Source organism: Nerophis ophidion, linkage group LG04 (genome assembly GCF_033978795.1).
Source record: "Nerophis ophidion isolate RoL-2023_Sa linkage group LG04, RoL_Noph_v1.0, whole genome shotgun sequence".
In the NCBI taxonomy this organism is placed as follows: Eukaryota; Metazoa; Chordata; class Actinopteri; order Syngnathiformes; family Syngnathidae; genus Nerophis; species Nerophis ophidion.
This window is the reverse complement of record NC_084614.1, coordinates 86,481,105-86,504,073: the sequence shown is the minus strand read 5'-3', so window position 1 is coordinate 86,504,073 and position 22,969 is coordinate 86,481,105. Positions and strand designations below refer to the sequence as shown.

Genomic DNA, 22,969 nt, shown 5'->3' with positions numbered 1-22,969 from the left:
ATATGGAGAGAAGGTAAGAATGAGGTAAAGATGGAGAGAATGAGGTAAAGATGGAGAGAAGGAGAGAATGAGATAAAGATGGAGAGAAAGTGTAGATGGAGGTAAAGATGGAGAGTAAGAGCGGACAGCGGTAAAGATGGAGAGAACGTGAGGATGGAGGTAAAGATGGAGGGAAAAGGAGAGAACTGAGGTAAATATGGAGAGAAGGTGAGAGCGAGGTAAAGATGGAGAGAAGGAGATAAAGATGGAGAGAAGATGAGAACACAGGTTAAGATGGAGAGAATGTGAGGATGGAGGTAAAGATGGATAGAAGGAGAGAATGAGGTAAAGATGGAGAGAAAGTGTAGATGGAGGTAAAGATGGAAGTAAAAGGAGAGGATGGAGGTAAAGTTGGGGAAGAAGGGAAAATGGAGGTAGAGATGGAGAGAAGGTGACAACGGAGGTAAAATGGAGAGAAGGTGAGAACGGAGGTAAAGATGGAGAGAAGGTGAGCGAAAGAGTGAAGAGTATAAAGAGACAGGGTGTAATGTCAGTAATGTTCCTATAGGGGGAGTGCTAACAAGTTAAAAGGTGAAAGTACATGTTGTGTTTCTACCTGTTCTCATTAGGACCTCCTTCCCATTGTTCACATGCTTCTTCAAGTAAGAAGGACAATCCTCAGTGTAGTAAAACTTATTGTATTCTAGTATATGTTTGTTCTGGTTCCAATTGAGTTTGTCGGGGAAAGCTTGTTGTTTTGCTGCAGTAAATGTCCATGTCTTCATGTCCAACGATATGAAATCTTCTCCATCATAACCTTCCTGTTCCCAACCTTTAACTTCATCAGTCTCATCATTCCATTCACATCCAGACATCCACTGGAGAATGTGAACACCTGAGACACACACAGTGTTGTAAAGCAGAGTGACACACACACACACACACACACACACACACACACACACACACACACACACACACACACACACACACACACACACACACACACACACACACACACACACACACACACACACACACACACAGTATTAGTGTAGGTTATTATGGGATGGACAGAGACAAGTATCAGTGCAGTAATGTGTGTTTACTACAGTATAAAAAGAGTACATCAAATACATTTAAGTAGTAGAAAGTTCAACATAAACAAACCTCCAGTTTGGTTGAAACGCTTCTTACGAACTTCAAGGTTGTGTTTGCCAGTCAACTCATTATCAACACTGATCTCTGTTTGTCTCTGCCAGTATTTTGGATCCTCTGCTGTGATTTTGTTCATCCAGTCCTGTTTGGCTTCTGCTTTCCTGCTGTTGCTGTCATAGTGAGAAATCTGAACTCCATCAACATAACCAACACTCACATACTCTGGGAAGTTTGGAACTTGAGAGGACACAGTGTGGAAATACTGCAGCGTGTGAATCACTGAAAGAAGAAAACAACAACAGGATGACTTTGTATTATTTTGTTTCATGTTCAACAATCTTGCACTGTGAATATTTTAGCTCCTTCCGTCTTCAGTCGGGTCTTAAAGTGAACATCAAACACTGCTAGATATCACAGTCAAGACTCACATGTTCTATGACAAATACAACACATTAATAATATTACTAACATCTGTTGACAGTTTGAACATTTTGAAAATAAACATATATTTTCTACAATGGAGGCTGAATAAAAAGTACAACAGAGTTGAACACAACCTGTTCTGCCCATTTGATGTCGACTCTTACTGACATCTTGTGGCGGGGTGATGTTACTACACTTGATTAGTTTCTGACACTTCCGTGTTTGAAGATTTGTGTTCGTTCTTACAAGCCTTGGAAAAAATAAGTCTTTGAACAAGAAACGCTAAAGTCAAAATAAATAAAGAGCCTAAACGAATTTATCTGCTTCTGTAACCTTATTGGAACATTTTGAATGTTTACTAGGAGAAAGGGAAAACAATAAAATGTGTTAAAAAAAGAACCAGGATTAAGTAATAAAGGTCTTAAATAATACAACACTAATTTAATTAATAAGTAACAGAAACTCCCAGAAGTCAAATAAGTGAAGGCACAAAGAGGATTTATGAGTAAAATATTAATAAACTTATAAAAAGGACTTACCAGGCGTCACGCTGTGCATTTGCACGACCAGAAGAAAGAATAAAAACAAGTTCATGATGTCAGCGCGAAACAAAAAGATGTTTGCCACTTTTAATCCCGCAGAGAAAGACAAAAGTGACGAACACTCGCTTGACTCGCAAACAGGAAAAATGAACCAGGAACTGTCGAGGCTCTTTTTATAATACTCCACCTGAGCCAATGAGGAGTCAGCATTCTGTGACGTCACAGTGAGGAGAGAAAACGAAACGCTATTCTGCACAGAAAAGTGGCAGCAGTCAACTGACAAGAAGTCTTCTACTGGACTCACTAGAGAGCGCCCCTTGTGGCCACGTCAGGTAAATGCTTGTGTGGCTTTTCTGGGAAATCACGTGACTTGACAACAAAAAGGTGTGTCAAGTTGGCCGCCAAACTTGGAAAGAAAAGAAAGAAAGAGGAATGAAGGTGAGATTGAGAGTTAAAAGTAATGACAGGGCTGGAACATCCGATCAGTGATCGTATTGTAGTCCTCTCAAGAAAGCATCAATACAAATAATGATTGATAGACATAAAGTCGCTACACCGCAGGACATCCTCACTTCTTTTTATTTCACGTCTTAACTTTCACCTCCGTTATGTCTCCCAAGCGTGAGGCGTCCCTGCTGGGGTAACGGGACACGCATCTGCCTCGCATGGGTTCGATTCCCGGCCAGGGTTGCATCAGGAAGTTTCATCCTGAGTAAAAAAGTCAGCAGAAAGCCTTCATGAGATGGACTCGCTGTGGCCAAAGTGCTGAACGTGGGGGAAAAGTGTGAGGCAGACGCTTCTGCTGGCAGAATATCAAAGAAAGTGAAAGTAAAAGTAGACACGGTAAAGCCAAACATTGAATGCATGCTTGTTTCAAGTCACCTAAACTCGATGGTGATCATTTTTATTTTTATTTTTATTTTGTCGTACCTGTCAAAGGTGAACACACTTATCCACGTAGGTGAGTAGTAACGAGTTACATTTACTTAGATAAGAAACACAACTTTTACTTTGCTATATAACATTTTATTACCATCGTTATATTCATTTATATCAGAGGTCACCAACCTTTTGAAACCAAGAGCTACTTCTTGGGTACTGATTAATGCGAAGGGCTCCCAGTTTGATACACACTTAAATAAATTGCCAGAAATAGCCAATTTGCTCAATCTACCTTTAATAAATAAATCTATATGTATAAAAAAATGGGTATTTCTGACTGTCATTTCGTCGTACATTTTTTTTCCTTTTACAGAAGGTTTTTTGTAGAGAATAAATAATGAAAAAAACTCTAAATTGAACGGTTTAAAAGAGGAGAAAACAGGAAAAAAAGGAAAATTACATTTCGTACTACAACACTATGACTTATTGATTTAATTGAAGAGACTGGTTTAGTAAAAAGTAACGATAGCAATGATGTATAAGGTTTCACTAATGACTGCAGTTCCAATTTCAGCCATAAGGGAGCAGAATTAAGAGATTCATTATTTGGGGACCCCATCTTCCAATAGGTCAATGCGCTCAGATTTGATGCCCAATAATAATTTTTGAACATTGGAAGACCCAGTCCCCCTTCCTCTGTAGATCTAAATAAGTGCTTTTTGGATATTCTGCGTTTTTTACATCCCCACACAAAATCTAGAACTAAAGATTCAAGTTTTTGGACAAAATCTACAGGAATTACAATTGGTAAATTTTGAAAAAGATGAATACATTTTGGCAGAGTGATCATTTTAATAGCATTCACCTTGCCTAACATAGAGAGAGGTAGGGTCTTCCAATACTCAATACACACTTTCAGTTTCTCAAAGGCTTCAATAAAGTTCAACTTTAGTAATGATTCATAATTTTTAGATATTTTTAAGCCAAGATAGGATATGTAATTTTCTGCGACTTTAACTGGATTTTGACTGATCCCAACATGATCTCCTAGGAACATAAGCTCACTTTTGGACCAGTTTATTTTATAACCAGATATTCTAGCAAAAGAGTCTACATATTCTAAAAGAAGTGGTAGTGCAACTTCTGGCTCAGTAAGTGTAACAAGTACATCATCTGCATAAAGTGAGATGAGACTCTCTGATGAGCCCACTGAAAATCCTTTAATATTAGAGTTCATTCTTAAACCAATAGCCAGTGGTTCGAGGGCCAAATTGAAGAGTAAGGGCGAAAGGCAGTCACCCTGTCTCACGCCGCCATGTAATTCAAAACTATCCGATACCACATTATTAGTTATGACATATGATTTTGGTGCAGAATAAATTATTTTAACCCATTTTATAAAATGTTCTCCCAATCCAAATAATTTGAGAACATGAAAAAGATAAGCCCACTCAATTGAATCAAAAGCTTTGTGAGCATCCAGAGTCAGGACGGCAGCCTTTTTGTTTCCTGTGCAGTCTGAGTACAATACGTTCAGTAATCTCCCTACATTGCCAAAAGAAGGTCTGTCCGGGATGAAACCGACCTGATCTGGATGAATAATTTCTGTTATGTGGTTGCTTAACCTTGTTGCGAGTACCTTAGTTAGAATCTTATGGTCTAAATTGAGCAGGGAGCTAGGTCTATAATTGGCTGGATCAAGTGGATGTTTTCCCTTTTTTGGTATTATACATATATGGGCTTCATACAAAGAACTTGGAAGTTTGTTGTTCACAAAAGAATCATTTAACATTCTAAGTATTATAGGGGATAGTATTTCACTGAAAGCTTGATAAAACTCCGCACCAAATCCATCTGGACCAGGGCTTTTATTCAAGGAGAAAGATTTCAGTGCTTTTTGCAGTTCTTCAGTTGAAATAGTGTTGTCTAAAGATTTCTGATGATTTGGACTCAGTTGAGGTAAGTTTAATGAGGTAAACAAATCATTTAAATCATTAACAGATATAGCTGAATTAGATTTATATAATTCTGAATAAATGTCTTTGAAGACATTATTGATATCCTTTAGATCTGTACATGTTTCACCTGTTTTTGAGCATATTTTGTGAATAGCAGCTTTGGCTTGATCTCCTTTGAGCTGTCTGGATAGAAGTTTTTGTGGTTTATCGGATATTTCAAAATGTTTTTGTTTATTTTTCAGCAGGAGTTTAGATACTTCCCCATGAAGAAGAGAGTTGTATTCATTTTTCAGTTTCAGCATCTTATTGTAATCAGACTGCAAAAGAGAATTTATATGACTTTTTTTTCCATTTCTTTAATTTCTTTTTCTAATTCTCTCTGCCTTTTTCTTGTTTCTCTTTGTTTTGAGATTTCAAATGAAATGATATATCCTCTCACAGTAGCTTTAAGAGCTTCCCACAAAGTGGAGTCTGAGACCTCTCCGTTCTCATTCACCTCAATAAAATCTTGGATAATCTTGTTTATATACTCTTTAAAATCTTCATATAATAATAATTGTGGATTAAATCTCCATTTTTGTTTGATTTTAAGGAGATCAATTTGAATCTGCAAACTCACAGGACTGTGATCTGAGATTATTCGACTATGGTACTCAGGATTACTGACATTGGAGAGGGCAGAGGCTTCCACTAAAAAGTAATCAATTCTCGTGTAGGAATTGTGTACAGCGGAGTAAAATGAATACTCCCTTTTATTAGGGTGTTTTACTCTCCATATGTCTATGATATTTCTTGATCTCCCATCCATCCATCCATCTTCTTCCGCTTATCCGAGGTCGGGTCGCGGGGGTAACAGCCTAAGCAGGGAAGCCCAGACTTCCCTCTCCCCAGCCACTTCGTCTAGCTCTTCCTGGGGGATCCCGAGGCGTTCCCAGGCCAGCCGGGAGACATAGTCTTCCCAACGTGTCCTGGGTCTTCCCCGTGGCCTCCTACCGGTTGGACGTGCCCTAAACACCTCCCTTGGGAGGCGTTCGGGTGGCATCCTGACCAGATGCCCGAACCACCTCATCTGGCTCCTCTCGATGTGAAGGAGCAGCGGATTTACTTTGAGTTCCTCCCGGATGACAGAGCTTCTCACCCTATCTCTAAGGGAGAGCCCCGCCACACGGCGGAGGAAACTAATTCCGGCCGCTTGTACCCGTGATCTTATCCTTTCGGTCATGACCCAAAGCTCATGACCATAGGTGAGGATGGGAACGTAGATCGACCGGTAAATTGAGAGCTTTGCCTTCCGGCTCAGCTCCTTCTTCACCACAACAGATCCGTACAACGTCCGCATTACTGAAGACGCCGCACCGATCCGCCTGTCGATTCCACGATCTACTCTTCCCCCACTCGTGAACAAGACTCTTTCTTGATCTCCTAAGATTATTAATAGTTTTAGTTGAGTTAGCAATGACATGAGATTTAGTTGACAATCTATCTGAAGTGGGGTCCAAAAGGCAGTTAAAATCACCACCAATGTAGATATGAGAGGAGCTATCATCAGGAAGTAGACCAAAGACCCGATGATAAAAGTTTGAGTCATCAGTGTTTGGTCCATAGATATTCCAAAAAGTTACTGGGTAGGATGTAATATGACCATTCAATAAAATAAATCAATTATTTTTGATGTAAGTATGAAAGGCACATTTTTATGAACTAAAATAGCTACACCTCTAGCTTGTGAAGTAAAGGGTGCGTGATAAACCTGAGATATCCAGCTTGTTTTAAGTTTGTGTTGGTTGTCTTTACAGAGATGTGTTTCTTGTAAGAATACAACATCTGCTTTTAATGAATTTAAATGTGAAAAAACCTTCCCTGCTTTAATATTTTTGGCTGAGCCCCTAACATTCCATGAAACTAGTGTGATTTTTTTCTTACATGTTGACATTATGGTGTTTTAGGTTTTGTTTTTTGTTTTTTTGTCCTTACATGAAAAAAAACAAACTTAGTAATTAGTAAGTTGAAATATGATTGTACATCTCTTTCCTCCACATTCACACATACACAACACTCACACCCCATTGTTCCCCCCTCCCTCGGTTCCCATCGTGTGTAGTTCAATGTTTTGGAGTGAAATCTCCATTGTGGTGATGTCCATAAGACGTCGTTTTGGACGGTTCCCCAGTCCATGAGTCCCCCACCCCCATCTTCAGGCGCAGGGCACATGTTCGTAGCTGCGTTCATTGCCCCAAGCAATTAATAGCTCGGCAGTGAAGTGTTTGTTTTTTTTCCCCTGCGACCTCCGGTGAAATAAAGCTCAGTGAAAAAGTGTATTTCTGCTTTTATACTTATCATAAGCCTTGTGTGGTAGAGCCATTATTGATAATTAGTCACTAAAATGTTTTATAATAAAGGTCTTAGTGTCTGCAGGAGAGGTAAACACCTTTACCTGGTCGTTGCTCCAAACGACTTTGGTATCAGGTCCGCAACGAAATCCGTAAGTCTACCCTTTTCTTTTTGCTCTGGTGTCCCGACTATTTTTATGTTAAACCGTCTTGAGCGCTCTTCCAATTTGTCTATTTTAGCTACCAATTTCTCGTTCCTCTTCTGCGTTTGAGTCCATTTTTGTTTGAGCGCTTCAATGCGGCGCTCGTGTTCAGAACCTTGCTGCTCCATGTCCTGCACTCGGTTGGTCAGTGCCGACTGCTTGCTTGAAAGAGCCTCAAGCTTTTCCTCAAGCATGTCAAAACGTTTGTTTATAGACTCGAGTATCTTATCCAGCATCTTCTCCAGAGTTGATGACGCCATCTCAGCGCTAGCCTCAGGCTCGTTTACGGCCACAGGTGACTCTGATTGCTTCCCTCTTCGTGTCTTGGGCATAATCGTTGTTATCTATATCTTAATAGAGTCTAATTTACCCAGAGGGATAGGCATGCATATAATTGACCAAACGTTGTCATTAAAAAAAAAAAAAAGCAGAATTAATTTTCACCGGAGTAACTGCAGAGGCAAACTACTGCATGTGCATTTTAGCCACGCCCCGTAAGCCCCGCCCCAATAGAATTTTAAAGTGGAATATTTGAGATTATATAATAATTGGAGCCTTCAACACATAAAAACATTGATTCTAATTTTTTTTTTTTTTTTTAGCAATGACACAAAAGAAAAATCCTACTGAAATTATTGGATATCCAAAAGTGTCCTACTCATTAGAAATAACAAAATATATATTTTTTTTACTGTTTACTTTAAACACAATCATCTTCAGATGAACTTCAGATCCATCCATCAATTATATGTCTAGCTCCAGCCTATCTTGCCGATTGTATTGTACCATATGTCCCGGCAAGAAATCTGCGTTCAAAGGACTCCGGCTTGTTAGTGATTCCCAAAGCCCAAAAAAAGTCTGCGGGCTATAGAGCGTTTTCCGTTCGGGCTCCAGTACTCTGGAATGCCCTCCTGGTAACAGTTCGAGATGCCACCTCAGTAGAAGCATTTAAGTCTCACCTTAAAACTCATTTGTATACTCTAGCCTTTAAATAGACTCCCTTTTTAGACCAGTTGATCCGCCGTTTCTTTTCTTTTTCTTCTATGTCCCACTCTCCCTTGTGGAGGGGTCCGGTCCGATCCGGTGGCCATGTACTGCTCGCCTGTGTATCGGCTGGGGACATCTCTGCGCTGCTGATCCGCCTCCGCTTGGGATGGTTTCCTGCTGGCTCCGCTGTGAACGGGACTCTCGCTGCTGTGTTGGATCCGCTTTGGACTGGACTCTCGCGACTATGTTGGATCCATTGTGGATTGAACTTTCACAGTATCATGTTAGACCCGCTCGACATCCATTGCTTTCTTCCTCTCTAAGGTTCTCATAGTCATCATTGTCACCGACGTCCCACTGGGTGTGAGTTTTCCTTGCCCTTATGTGGGCCTACCGAGGATGTCGTGGTGGTTTGTGCAGCCCTTTGAGACACTAGTGATTTAGGGCTATATAAGTAAACATTGATTGATTGATATATATATATATATATATATATATATATATATATATATATACATATATATATTATTGGTGTTTATGTTTTTTCTTTTTTATATGGCAAACACAAAATATGCAACATTTCCCCCAAGAAATATCTCAAAGTGGAATATTTAATGTGGCGTCGTTGGAGCCTTGAATAGGTCAATAATCCATATGGACATTGATTTTGATTTATTATTATTTTTTTAGTAAACAACAGCCTAGATGGCAGCTTTGTGTTATTAGAGTAAACATTGCAACATTTTCTTGTCACATTTCACCTGTTTGCTCTTTTATAGCACTTTTTCTGTTTTTTATTTTTTTAATCGTATTTTAAGAATGTGCTTAGGGCCGTTAAAAAATTACCCCCTTGCCACACTTTGGACACCCCTGTACGAGGATGACGGGATGCAAAACAATAACACATGCCCTTCTTATTTATGATTTACTTTTTAAATTTGACCTCAGTTCTGTACGCTGCTGCTGGAATTTTTAATTTTCCTGAGGGAACTCTACTGAAGGAATCAATAAAGTACTATCCTTCTATCTATCCTCGCTCATCCATGCGGACTTGGCTCTCTTGGTTGCTTTGTTGGGTCTGCTCCTGTCTCCGGCCATACTCCCCCCACCACAGCAGACGTTGGCGTGGAACACCACAGAGTGTATATGTTTGTTTTTTGTTGTTGTTTTACTTTTGCGTCTGGTTGCATCAGCTCTCATCTTTTAAAGTCTTTAATGTCCTTTGTGTTCTTTGACGTTTCCCTCTTACACACGTTTATGTGTGGTATGGCTATGAGGTTTGTTTCCCTTGGCCTCAGTCTGGACCCCCTCTACAGGGGCCCAGATGTTTGCTGTTGCACAAGCATGGGATAAAGTGTGTAACTTTTTGTCTGTAATATACATCATTGCAGTTTTTTTTTTATTAGCATGGATGTAATCTAGGAACAACATTTCATAATTAATATCCAAAACCCCTGTAGCGGTAAAGTCCTATACGTTTACTGCTACTGGTTGCCGAATATAAATGAAGCTAGTTCAGACGTGTGCAACCGGCTAATAATTGAGGCCCAGAATTGTGTCCATGTTTAACCAAAATATTTACTAACATAAAGTCACAATTATATAACACACTTTGTTCAAAAACGGAAAATACACGGGAGCAAACAAACACTAGCCTGGCACAGTCAAAAACTGTTGCGCCTCTACTCAGCAACACCTGGGCAAGATCCTGACTCCTCCCTAAATATCCAGGCACTTGGCCTTGGAGCCAACCCCTTGAGTGACGTCATCAATTTGACAGACAGAAAGTGTATTTGGCTCTAACACACCAGCCCCTAATTGCTGCTGGCGTGACGAACAGAGCGATTTAATTTGGAATCAATAAAACAAAAATAGAGCCATAATACCAAAAACAAACACCTCTTTCTTTGGTTTTCATGTTCCCTTTTGCAATAATGCAGTTAATTTACTCAATACCTTCACCTAGAAGGCATATCTTTGTAACAGATGATAATCCTTTTTGTTTGCAGACAAACTTTTTTCATTTGTCCACTTTTGTCGCTCTTGTAGCAACGGTAAATATTCGTGAAACCACCTGTTCCAAAAAAGGTCAGCGATATATTGCCTCTGCCTCCATTTCCTTATGCACATCCAATACAGGTGATCTATTACCAACAGTACATGTAGACTGTAGCTGTCTTCTTTTCCTACTCCTGGCCATCAGCTTTCTTCGTCACCTTGGGGGTAGGAGAGCTTTTTTTTCTTCTCACAGTTTCCTCCTCTTCTTCTCCCAAAGGACTCTCGGGGTCGTTTTCTTCCTCCTCTTTCGGGGAACTCTTCTCTTTTTGGACTTGCCATAGTCGCTGTCCTCGTCATCTTCCACCATGAAGTCTTCATCACTGCCAGACTCATCAGGATCCAGGTAAGCTTCCTCTGGGTCATCCTGCTCTTCATCCTCACGGCCTCCGTCACCCAGAAGGATTTCCCGCTGTTTCGACACGGCCTTGGAGACTGCCTGGCGTATTGTTCGCATTCGACTGACTTTTCTTTCATCGTCACTGTCATCTGCGCTCCGTTTTCTTTTTGGTGTCTTCCTGCTGGGCTTCTCTATCTTGGGCTTCTTTTCCTTTTTTGACATATCCTTTTGATCTTTGGATCCCTGCTCATTGAAATCATGCATGTACTGGTTCATAAGCGGTTCCTCCAAACTGTTAACAGTAACTGTGGGGCGTGTCACTGCCTTGTAATGGCCCATTAATCACCCACCCCAATAGGGTTCTGACAGCATAAGGTCCATCTCCGTGGCTGTTAATCACCTCCCGTGGTTCCATTCATTTTGAGGCGTTGGTACCAATTAACAGGTCCACGTTGGCAGTTATCCGAGAAATTTTAATGCCTTGGAGGTAAGGCCACTTATCAAGTTCTGCCTCACCAATCAGATTGTTAGTGTACACGGGCATCTGCCTTTGAGTGAAGACATCAGGAAGCTGAAAAAAACTTACTACAAGTAAGCTGAGAGATTTCCAGACCACTGCTCGGAACCACCTTACTGTGCCCCAAAGTGCGCAAGTGGATTTTTGTTTTTCGGCCTTCTGTGTTCAGCCTGTTCACCAATTTAAAACATGTAATTTAAAACATTTGTATGCACGTACAACACTTAAAACCTTCAGTATATCAGTATGTGGAATTAAATTATGGAATGGATTAAGCAAAGCAATCAAACAATGTACTAATATGATCCACTTCAAGAAACTATTCAAACTGGAAGTGTTAACAAAGTACAAAAATGAAGAACCATGATAAACATTCTGATTTTACTCACTCATTCATTCTCAAAATAATCTGACTTATCTCATCGTATGGATTAAAATTTAAGCAATTATTTATTAATTTGTATTGTGATTACTTATTACTTATGGAGTATACATTGTGAATACATTGAGAACAGGAAGTGAACAAAAGTTTTAGCAACTGTTATGTAAAGAAAAGGGGTAGGATTAAATAAGCTCTGCTTCTTCCTCCTCCTTTTTGAACATGTTGAAAAGAGAAACTGGAAATTGTGATGTATCATGTTGTATGCTTGCATGTTCGAAATAAACTAAAACTCAAACTCAATTGTTCAGAACGGAAGGTCCCTGTGCTTCCTGGATCTAGGAAAGCATATGTCTGGACTATCTTGCTGCCCTTTGAGTACTTCACTTGAACGGGCAGGATGGGTAAAATTCCATATTTGCCAGCCCCTGTATGGCCACAAGTTGATGATGTAGCGCAAATATCTGCTTTTACCTTTGGAAGATTGCTATTTTCTCCACTTTCCAGATGCCTCCTGTCAATATGTAGCACTTTGGGATGCGTCTTGTTGCAGTAAGAGCACGTGATGCGCCTGTCGCAACTCTTGCTCAGGTGCCCTGTGCACAGGCAACCAAAACACAGGCCTTTTTCTTTTAGAAAGTCAAGCTTTTCCCTGTGTGCCTTATTTTCCAGTATCGGACAGTCCTCCAATGCATGTTCACTTGTACAGTAAAGACAGGAGGTGTTCACAAACCTATTGAGGTGTGGAGCCGGTGTAGGTTTAACGACAACTGCCACATGAGTTGCGAAACTGTTCCTTCTGAACTGTGATTTGCGTTGATGTACAGGCTTGGGTTTGGTTACTGCTTTATTTCGAAGGATGTTTTGAATGTCGCCAAAGACAGGATCCGAAGCAATTCTGACTTGCTGTTCAATAAATTTCACAATGTCTGTGAAACAAGCACGTCGCCTTTGTTGGTCAACAATGTCGGCTGCTTTTCCTCTCCACTGGTCCCTTAATTTGTGTGGCAGCTTTTGTATGAGCATCTTCATGCTAGCTGGCATGTTGAGTTTGTCCAAGTACTGCAGCTCATCCATGGCATTGGAGCATTCTCACAAGTACAGTGCGAAAGCTTGTACATTTTTTACATCCTCAGACTTGATGTTTGGCCATGCCATAATTTTGTCCATGTAGGCTGCTGTTATTTTTGAAGGATTTCCAAAGTGTTCCCTTAGTAGGCGTTTTGCTGTAGCATAGCCTCTCTGTGTAGGCATATAGAGGCAACTGCGCACCAACTCTCTGGGCTGTCCTTTGGTAAACTGCTCCAGATAATACAAGCAGTCACCACGATCATTGCTACTTTCCCCAAAACCCAACAATTAAAAAGTTATTCAGGAGCGCTCCGTATCTTCCATTGTGTACGCGTGTTTGTCAACATGTGTGCGATGACAGCCTGTGCGCTACCTGTCAGTACAACACCCAATCAAATTACAGCCAATCAAATCACACCCGCGTTGTTTTCGTCACACAGCATTCATCCAATCAAATTGCAGGAAAACCAACAAAGAAGAGCTTTCAAACAACAGAAGAATAAGTGAATAAAATTATGCCATAAAGTGTTTCGTTCGGGTATTAAAAGTACGACTTGGTCAACAAAACAGGAATCGCCGTATGCAAAACATGCGGTTGGAAGATTACAGACGGAGACGCAACAACTTCCAACTTCGTTCGACATTTGAAGTTGCACAAAGAAGGGTACGTTTTGAATGTAAGCTAACGTTTATTGGCTGAGTAACGTAACTTTTATTCGTTGTGTAGTTAAATGAGTGAGGCTGTAAACTCACTGCTAACGTTAGAACCATAGACATCTTATAAGTAGACACAGCATCGAGCGCTACTGCCTATTGCCGCTGACGTGACGCGCGGCCGCCATCTTGGAGTGGTGATCCGCTCCACTCAGGGCAATTCCTTTGGCAGGAGCAATGAATTGTCAGCACATTTAATTCATATTAACTCTCTGAATACCACTGATACTCACGCGCTTTTTTTGTCATACGTGTAACTATGATAAAAGACACATGTCTTGGCATGTTCATAATTTGCTTAACAGTAATAGAATATTCTTATATGCTATAAGTGACCAGACGTCGGAGATCAAAACTGGGAATATAATCCCAGAGAAGGGGAAAAAAACAGTCAGCTATTTTTAAGTTCAAGAAACAATATGATTAGGTTATATATACATGCGTATATCTTACATAAACAATGTTTGAATACATTAGATATCTATATATCTTACGGACCTATAGACCAGTGGTTCTCAAATGGGGGTACTTGAGGGTATGCCAAGGGGTACATGATATTTTTTTAAATATTCTAAAAATAGCAACAATTGAAAATCCTTTATAAATATATTTACTGAATAATACGTCAACAAAATATGAATGTAAATTCATAAACTGTGAAAAGAAATGCAACAATGCAATATTCAGTGTTGACAGCTGGATTTTTTGTGGACATGTTCCATAAATATTGATGTTAAAGTTTTTTTTTTTGTGAAGAAATGTTTAGAATGAAGTTGATGAATCCAGATGGATCTCTATTACAATCCCCAAAGAGGGCACTTTAAGTTGATTACTTTTATGTGTAGAAATCTTTATTTAAAATTGAATCACTTGTTTATTTTTCAACAAGTTTTTAGTTAATTTTACATCTTTTTTTTTCGAAATAGTTCTAGAAAGACCACTACAAATGAGCAATATTTTGCACTGTTATACAATTTAATAAATCAGAAACTGATGACATAGTGCTGTATTTTACTTCTTTATCTCTTTTTTCAACCAAAAATGCTTTGCTCTGATTAGGGGGTACTTGAATTAAAAAAAATGTTCACAGGGGGTACAAGTGTCTGCCAAATACTTAAACATATATAAACACCTGAAAGTCTTTATTTCAGCTAAAACCACCAATCTGTTTCACTGGATTCAGAATAAAACAATTCTGTCTTACTCAACAAAGTTAGTATTTGAATATTGTTACTTGAAGACTTATCTGTGGTTACAATAAAATGAGAATGCATCATAATCAGTGGCGGCTGGTGAATTTTGTTTTAGTTGGGCCTGAAAGTTTGTAAACCACATACCTGTAGTGGGGTCATCCTCCCCCAGAAGATTTCTTTGTGATTTTCACATACAAATATTGTAGTTCTTTGCTCCTGCTTAACTCTGAGGTAATATTATTTTCACAAAATACAACCAATAGTATGTTAATGTAAATTCTTACTTGTGAAAAGTAATCCTCCAATTCCTATTTTCAACAGTCCGCTCAATAGAGCAGGAAAACTCTGAATACCAGCCCAGCATCTTTTTTTTCTACCTGTCAAATGTTAGTTTAGGCTGTTTGCCGGCTCCTCATCACCACTTCAAGATGGCGGCCAAATTGCTTGCGTCACAGCAGCCAATTCTGCGTCTACTTATAAGATGTCTATGATTATAACGTCATTGCAAACACGGCAATCTGTTGCGTCCACTGCAGATGTTACCTTATTCATACTTATTGTCAAGTGATTTTTTTTAAGCAGGGTTGCATGAGGTACCTACACATAACGTTACGTTAATGAATGTATCACACACAGTAACGTAATATTAGACGGCGGTCAGCAGCACCGCGTATTTTAGCCACCTACAAAAAGACAAACAGTCAAATAAAGGTCAGTTAAAATGTATACTATATTAAGAATACGTGTACATATTGCATAGGGCCCTGACATCTAACAAGTACAGCACTGTTCATTGTTATGTTCATGTATTTGTGGTTTTTCATGTGTACACAGACATAAACACATACAGTATGAGATGAGATCAATGAGATAAGGTGACAACATGACATAAACTGCTGATGAACTAGTTACAATGCAATATTCCATGGAAATACAATGTTAACACTTTTGTGCAAATAAGTACAGTTGCACTTGTTTTTTCAGATGTGTTTGTACTGTAAAGGAATGAGTTAAATGTTTAGAATAACTGGTTAATAGTGCTATTATGAAGTGCAATGTCAGCACTGTTTTTTTTAATAATAAATACATACAGCGTTTTAAAAGCATACACAATCTGTGTACATATATTAGTCTGTGGTTAAAAAGACTTGAAATGACTCGAAACCCAAAATGCAGGACTTGGGACTTTCCAGTATTGACTTTGGACTTGACTCGGGACTTGACTCGAGACTTGAGGGCAAAGACTTGAGACTTACTTTTGACTTGCAAAAAAATGACTTGGTCCCACCTCTGGTAACGGGACACGCATCTGCCTCGCATGGGTTCGATTCCCGGCCAGGGTTGCATCAGGAAGTTTCATCCTGAGTAAAAAAGTCAGCAGAAAGCCTTCATGAGATGGACTCGCTGTGGCCAAAGTGCTGAACGTGGGGGAAAAGTGTGAGGCAGACGCTTCTGCTGGCAGAATATCAAAGAAAGTGAAAGTAAAAGTAGACACGGTAAAGCCAAACATTGAATGCATGCTTGTTTCAAGTCACCTAAACTCGATGGTGATCATTTTTATTTTTATTTTTATTTTGTCGTACCTGTCAAAGGTGAACACACTTATCCACGCAGGTGAGTAGTAACGAGTTACATTTACTTAGATAAGAAACACAACTTTTACTTTGCTATATAACATTTTATTACCATCGTTACATTCATTTATATCAGGGGTCAGCAACCTTTTTGAAACCAAGAGCTACTTCTTGGGTACTGATTAATGTGAAGGGCTACCAGTTTGATACACACTTAAATAAATTGCCAGAAATAACCAATTTGCTCAATCTACCTTTAATAAATAAATCTATATGTATAAAAAAATGGGTATTTCTGCCTGTCATTCTGTCATACATTTTTTTTCCTTTTACGGAAGGTTTTTTGTAGAGAATAAATGATGAAAAAAACACTTAATTGAACGGTTTAAGAGGAGAAAACAGGAAAAAAATAAAAATTAAATTTTGAAACATAGTTTATCTTCAATTTCGACTCTTTGAAATTCAAAATTCAACCGAAAAAAAGGAGAGAAAAACTAGCTAACTCCAATCTCTTTGAAAAAATTAAAAAAAAGAATTTATGGAACATCATTAGTATTTTTTCCTGATTAAGATTAATTTTAGAATTTTGATGACATGTTTTAAATAGGTTAAAATCCAATCTGTACTTTGTTAGAATATATAACGAGTTGGACCAAGCTATATTTCTAACAAAGACAAATCATCATTTCTTCTAGATTTTCCAGAAGAAGAATTTTAAAAGAAATTCAAAAGACTTTGAAATAAGATTTAAATTTGATTCTAAAGGTTTTTCTAGATTTGCCACAATAATTTTTTTGAATTTTAATCATAATTGAAGAAATATTTCACAAATATTTTTTGTCGAAAAAACAGAAGCTAAAATAAAGAATTGGATTAAAATGTATTTATTATTCTTTACAATAAAAAAAATTAATTTACTTGAACATTGATTTAAATTGTCAGGAAGAGGAAGGAATTTAAAAGGTAAAAAGGTATATGTTTTTGAAAATCCTAAAATCATTTTTAAGGTTGTATTTTTTCTCTAAAACTGTCTTTCTGAAAGTTATAAGAAGCAAAGTAAAAAAATGAATGAATTTATTTAAACAAGTCAAGACCAAGTCTTTAAAATATTTTCTTGGATTTTCAAATTCTGTTTGAGTTTTGTCTCTCTTAGAATTAAAAATGTCGAGCAAAGCGAGACGAGCTTGCCAGTAAATAAATACAATTTAAAAAATAGAGGCAGCTCACTGGTAAGTGCTGCTATTTGAGCTAATTTTAGAAGAGGCCAGCGGGCGACTCATCTGGTATTTGCCTTAAAACTCCACAGACATTTTTCGACCCGTATGTACAGTCACCGTGTGCTCGGAGAAGAGGTAGGATTAAATATAAGTCTTACTTCTTAATATTCCTTTTCAGATTTGTTGAAAGGTGCAAATGGAACCATGTGATGTTACTTGACGTAAACATGTCTGTAACAAATACATCAAAACCATAGCCACGTGTGTAATGACTAACATTTACATAACATTTTGTAGATGACATTGCATGTCTTGTCTTGTTCTAGTCTGTCTTTTGAACGTACAAGTAAATGTCTTGTTTTTAGTGTGAGGTTTAACTGTTGTGTTTATTTTGTGTCATTGTGAAGTTTTTTGTACCTGAAAATCAGATATCCCGGCCCCCCAGACACATGTTTTTCCTCTAAATCTGCTCCCCAGGTCAAAATAATTGCCGAGTGTGACCGTGTGTCTTGGCAACCACTCTTTACCGCATCTCTCCATGAACCCCGATACAAACATCCGACCAGGAGCGTTGGGCTGCAGTGCATTGTGGGTAGGCGAGTCTTGTACATGATCATGTTCTGTCGGTTCATTTGCAAAATAAACCAGAGAGCACAACTCAGCTTTGATACAAAATGAAAGTAAAAAGTCATGTTGGAATATTTTCAAAAACTCAGCTCGGATTAATTACTGTTCTCTTGGTAGTGGAGAAGAAGTGGGGGTTAGGGGCAAAGGTGGTCTCTGATCCATCTTTGACACGGCAGATAAAGGGCTGGGAGAGGTTAGACCGAGGAGGCATGGGTTTTTTTTTTTTTACTACAGCCGACGAGGCACATATGTTTTTCAAATTAGACTGTGTCGTATTTTGGGGGAATCAAACAAACATTACAAAGAGATTCTAGGACCAGACAATCCATTGGATTCGATACAATTATCTTATTCGGGAATTACATTTTATTTCGAAAAAGTTATCAGTAATCTGGAAATACGTGTTATTTATTGGAATTGTAGATTGAAAAAGAAATAATCAAAAGCCATACATCATGAAACAGGCTACAGAAGTACAACAAATCAAAGTTGAAAGAAACAACAAGCCCAACTTTATATTCATCAAAATGTGCTTTGAAAAGTTTAACAAATGCCCCAAGGGAGCGGTTTGCCTGGCATGGGATGAGATGCTTATCCATGGCGATGTAGAAGCTGTCGATCTTGCTCTTCTGACGGCCAACAGCGAGGAGGTATGGCTGCCGACCCTGCTGGTTGCGGAGATGCTCCTCCATACTGCAGCATGACTTAGGTTGAGAGAAGGAAACTAAGTATTAGACACCAGAATATTGTGCTGCCACAAAAAAACATTATTAAAGTCATTATTCAAACATCCTCTCAATCTCAGTGCAAAGATAGGAATGAGTGTTAAGACTTAATTTAAGTTTCATTCACTTTTTAACTGCCTTCATTTTCACATGTGGCTAAGAACATGACACATGACAAGTAGTTATCACTTTCATAATATTACCTTATGAAAGACAACAAGTCTCTCAATGGCATCACATGCACTGATTTTTGGAGACTTCGGTCCTCCTGGTGGTGGTGGAAGGAGATGTATGAGCAACAACAGGGAGGCCATTTCATGGTCGTAAGCTGAGGACAAAGATTCACAAGAATTAACTCGAGAATTTTCACTTTTCCTCCATCTAATGTTCATATTTATTCCAAATATCAGATACATTTTCAGAGATACAGGAGATACTTTAAAACAAGAAAAACAAATAAAACTCACATGTTGCCTCCTCACTTCCAATGGAACATTCTGCTGACTGTAACAAGCGCCGCAACTCTGGTGCTGAAGTAAGTCGCTTAGCCTCTTTTATGATGTTTGGTTTGAAGAACACATCCCACTTCTGAAGCAGCCTGGAGGATGTCTCATCATCAAATAGGAGAATGAAGTCTTGCTCCACCTTTAAGAAAGAAGATATTTAACTACCACCGAAGGAAATACTTTCAAATGTCAGGCTGCTCCAAACATCTCATTCCAAACTTACCAATCCTTTTGTATCGAGGAATCTTGGGAAGATGGAGAGGATATCAGCACTTGTACCTGGGTCATTAACAAGCTTCTGACGGTGCTGAAATGTCTCTCTCATCTTCTGGAGAATCACGGAATTGTCTGTGGTATGGTTGAGCAAAGATACTGCCTCTTGACAAGCATCCCCATCAAGCTGATTGTCGACATTGACAATCCTTTGGAACTTTGGGCCTCCTGAAGAAAGGTTCAAAGAGCTACTTGGTGGCGCCTCAGATCCACGCCGAATTTTCCTTTGGACTGTTTTCAGACGCCAAAAAATGTATCCTGTGCTACTAGCAGCATCATAGAAGTGTTCCTGAAATGAAAAAAGATTAAATTCATTGTCATACTTAGTTCATGAGAAATCTCAGAGAATTCATATCAGTGCTATGCACATAGCATCAGGGCCAAAAATTGCAATTATTGAAATAAATGTTGATGCAAGAATGACATGAAAATAGTCATATAAATAATAAAAATAAGAATTACATAGCCTTTCTTGGTGTATGGATCCTTGAGAGACGGGAACAGTGTCACTATGCCAAGAGCATATTCCTCTCTGACTGCCTTAGTGGGAAGGTTTCTGATAGGAGATATCAATTTTTTAATCTAGATCCATGTAATGGCCATGTTGTTATCAAGCACAAAAAAATAGAATGTAAAAACATACATACCCATGACTATCAATCATGTGAGCCACCAGTATGTTGACCATTTGTCGTCTTGTGATATCTGTTAGGGTTTCTGTTGTTTGGTACTCCTGAAGTACTGCTTCACTGCCAGACTTGGCTTTTAACACAGCTTCAATCAACTGATAAAAAACAAAAACATGAAAATGCAAAATATGGTGATAAAGACATTTGAAGTTGCACAAAGAAGGGTACGTTTTGAATGTAAGCTAACGTTTATTGGCTGAGTAACGTAACTTTTATTCGTTGTGTAGTTAAATGAGTGAGGCTGTAAACTCACTGCTAACGTTAGAACCATAGACATCTTATAAGTAGACACAGCATCGAGCGCTACTGCCTATTGCCGCTGACGTGACGCGCGGCCGCCATCTTGGAGTGGTGATCCGCTCCACTCAGGGCAATTCCTTTGGCAGGAGCAATGAATTGTCAGCACATTTAATTCATATTAACTCACTTCAAGATGGCGGCCAAATTGCTTGCGTCACAGCAGCCAATTCTGCGTCTACTTATAAGATGTCTATGGTTATAACGTCATTGCAAACACGGCAATCTGTTGCGTCCACTGCAGATGTTACCTTATTCATACTTATTGTCAAGTGATTTTTTTTAAGCAGGGTTGCATGAGGTACCTACACATAACGTTACGTTAATGAATGTATCACACACAGTAACGTAATATTAGACGGCGGTCAGCAGCACCGCGTATTTTAGCCACCTACAAAAAGACAAACATAGTCAAATAAAGGTCAGTTAAAATGTATACTATATTAAGAATATGTGTACATATTGCATAGGGCCCTGACATCTAACAAGTACAGCACTGTTCAGTGTTATGTTCATGTATTTGTGGTTTTTCATGTGTACACAGACATAAACACATACAGTATGAGATGAGATCAATGAGATAAGGTGACAACATGACATAAACTGCTGATGAACTAGTTACAATGCAATATTCCATGGAAATACAATGTTAACACTTTTGTGCAAATAAGTACAGTTGCACTTGTTTTTTCAGATGTGTTTGTACTGTAAAGGAATGAGTTAAATGTTTAGAATAACTGGTTAATAGTGCTATTATGAAGTGCAATGTCAGCACTGTTTTTTTTAATAATAAATACATACAGCGTTTTAAAAGCATACACAATCTGTGTACATATATTAGTCTGTGGTTAAAAAGACTTGAAATGACTCGAAACCCAAAATGCAGGACTTGGGACTTGACTTGAGACTTTCCAGTATTGACTTTGGACTTGACTCGGACTTGCCTGTCTTGACTCGGGACTTGACTCGAGACTTGAGGGCAAAGACTTGAGACTTACTTGTGACTTGCAAAAAAATGACTTGGTCCCACCTCTGGTAACGGGACACGCATCTGCCTCGCATGGGTTCGATTCCTGGCCAGGGTTGCATCAGGAAGTTTCATCCTGAGTAAAAAAGTCAGCAGAAAGCCTTCATGAGATGGACTCGCTGTGGCCAAAGTGCTGAACGTGGGGGAAAAGTGTGAGGCAGACGCTTCTGCTGGCAGAATATCAAAGAAAGTGAAAGTAAAAGTAGACACGGTAAAGCCAAACATTGAATGCATGCTTGTTTCAAGTCACCTAAACTCGATGGTGATCATTTTTATTTTTATTTTTATTTTGTCGTACCTGTCAAAGGTGAACACACTTATCCACGTAGGTGAGTAGTAACGAGTTACATTTACTTAGATAAGAAACACAACTTTTACTTTGCTATATAACATTTTATTACCATCGTTACATTCATTTATATCAGGGGTCAGCAACCTTTTTGAAACCAAGAGCTACTTCTTGGGTACTGATTAATGCGAAGGGCTACCAGTTTGATACACACTTAAATAAATTGCCAGAAATAACCAATTTGCTCAATCTACCTTTAATAAATAAATCTATATGTATAAAAAAATGGGTATTTCTGTCTGTCATTCCGTCATAGCTTGTTACAGCTTCAATCAACTGATAAAAAACAAAAACATGAAAATGCAAAATATGGTGATAAACAGCTATCCTTGACACGCAAAAACTGTTTTAATGTGTAAAAAAACTCAAGTGAATCAAGCTTTGTTCAAACCTGTTTAGCTGATGTTGCATCATGCTTATTCTCTTTTCGCTGTCTCTTGCGAGGGATCTCATCCATGGTAAGAGTTCCGCTTGAGTTGAAGCTAGAGTCAGAGATCTCAGATGCAGAGGACAAGGACAGGTCTGAAAATTCTAAAGGAATAAAAGAAAAAAACATTTGATCATTTTATTCAGTAGTGTATAGAGTGCCTGATAATACATGATTTTATATCTCACCCTGGCTTGAGAATATTGTCAGCACCACATTGCCTTGTCCAACCAGGTCGCTGAATATTTCCGCATCAACTTCTGTCCCTGTTGCATCCTTGTACATAATGCTTGCATCGGGTGGCAGGCAAAATCTCTCAATGACTGGAAAACAGTATGAGAAAATTGTGATTTATGTGCTTTATGTGCAGTTTCATTTGTCTCACAGCAAATGACTGTTCTAGTTAGATGGAGTCATCCACTGCTGATTTTTTCCCTCAAGTAACCCTGACACTTCTTAAGTCCAAATTTAAAAGTTAAGTATTGGCTTTTCTCAGTTAACTGTTCTTGTGTATAAAATGCTTTACA

The 22,969-nt window shown here is 38.7% G+C and overlaps 1 protein-coding gene across 7 annotated transcripts in view; it reads right to left on the bottom strand.

Annotated features, from left to right (window-relative positions):
• The window catches only part of LOC133552118 (class I histocompatibility antigen, F10 alpha chain-like), a 184,903-nt gene that overhangs the window by 43,857 nt on the left and 118,077 nt on the right, over positions 1-22,969 (bottom strand). The window contains exons 1-3 of one of the 7 annotated variants that reach the window (XM_061899467.1): positions 2,100-2,476; positions 1,150-1,416; positions 596-874 (exon numbers count right to left, since the gene is read on the bottom strand). The exons of 2 other annotated variants lie outside the window; for them this stretch is intronic. In XM_061899467.1, the coding sequence (XP_061755451.1) occupies positions 596-874; positions 1,150-1,416; positions 2,100-2,154 (601 nt within the window). In that variant the 5' untranslated portion in view covers positions 2,155-2,476. Of the gene's footprint in view, positions 1-595; positions 875-1,149; positions 1,417-2,099; positions 2,515-22,969 lie in introns of those variants that run through there. 4 more of the 7 variants (XM_061899471.1, XM_061899469.1, XM_061899477.1 and 1 more) reach the window with 4 other exon arrangements.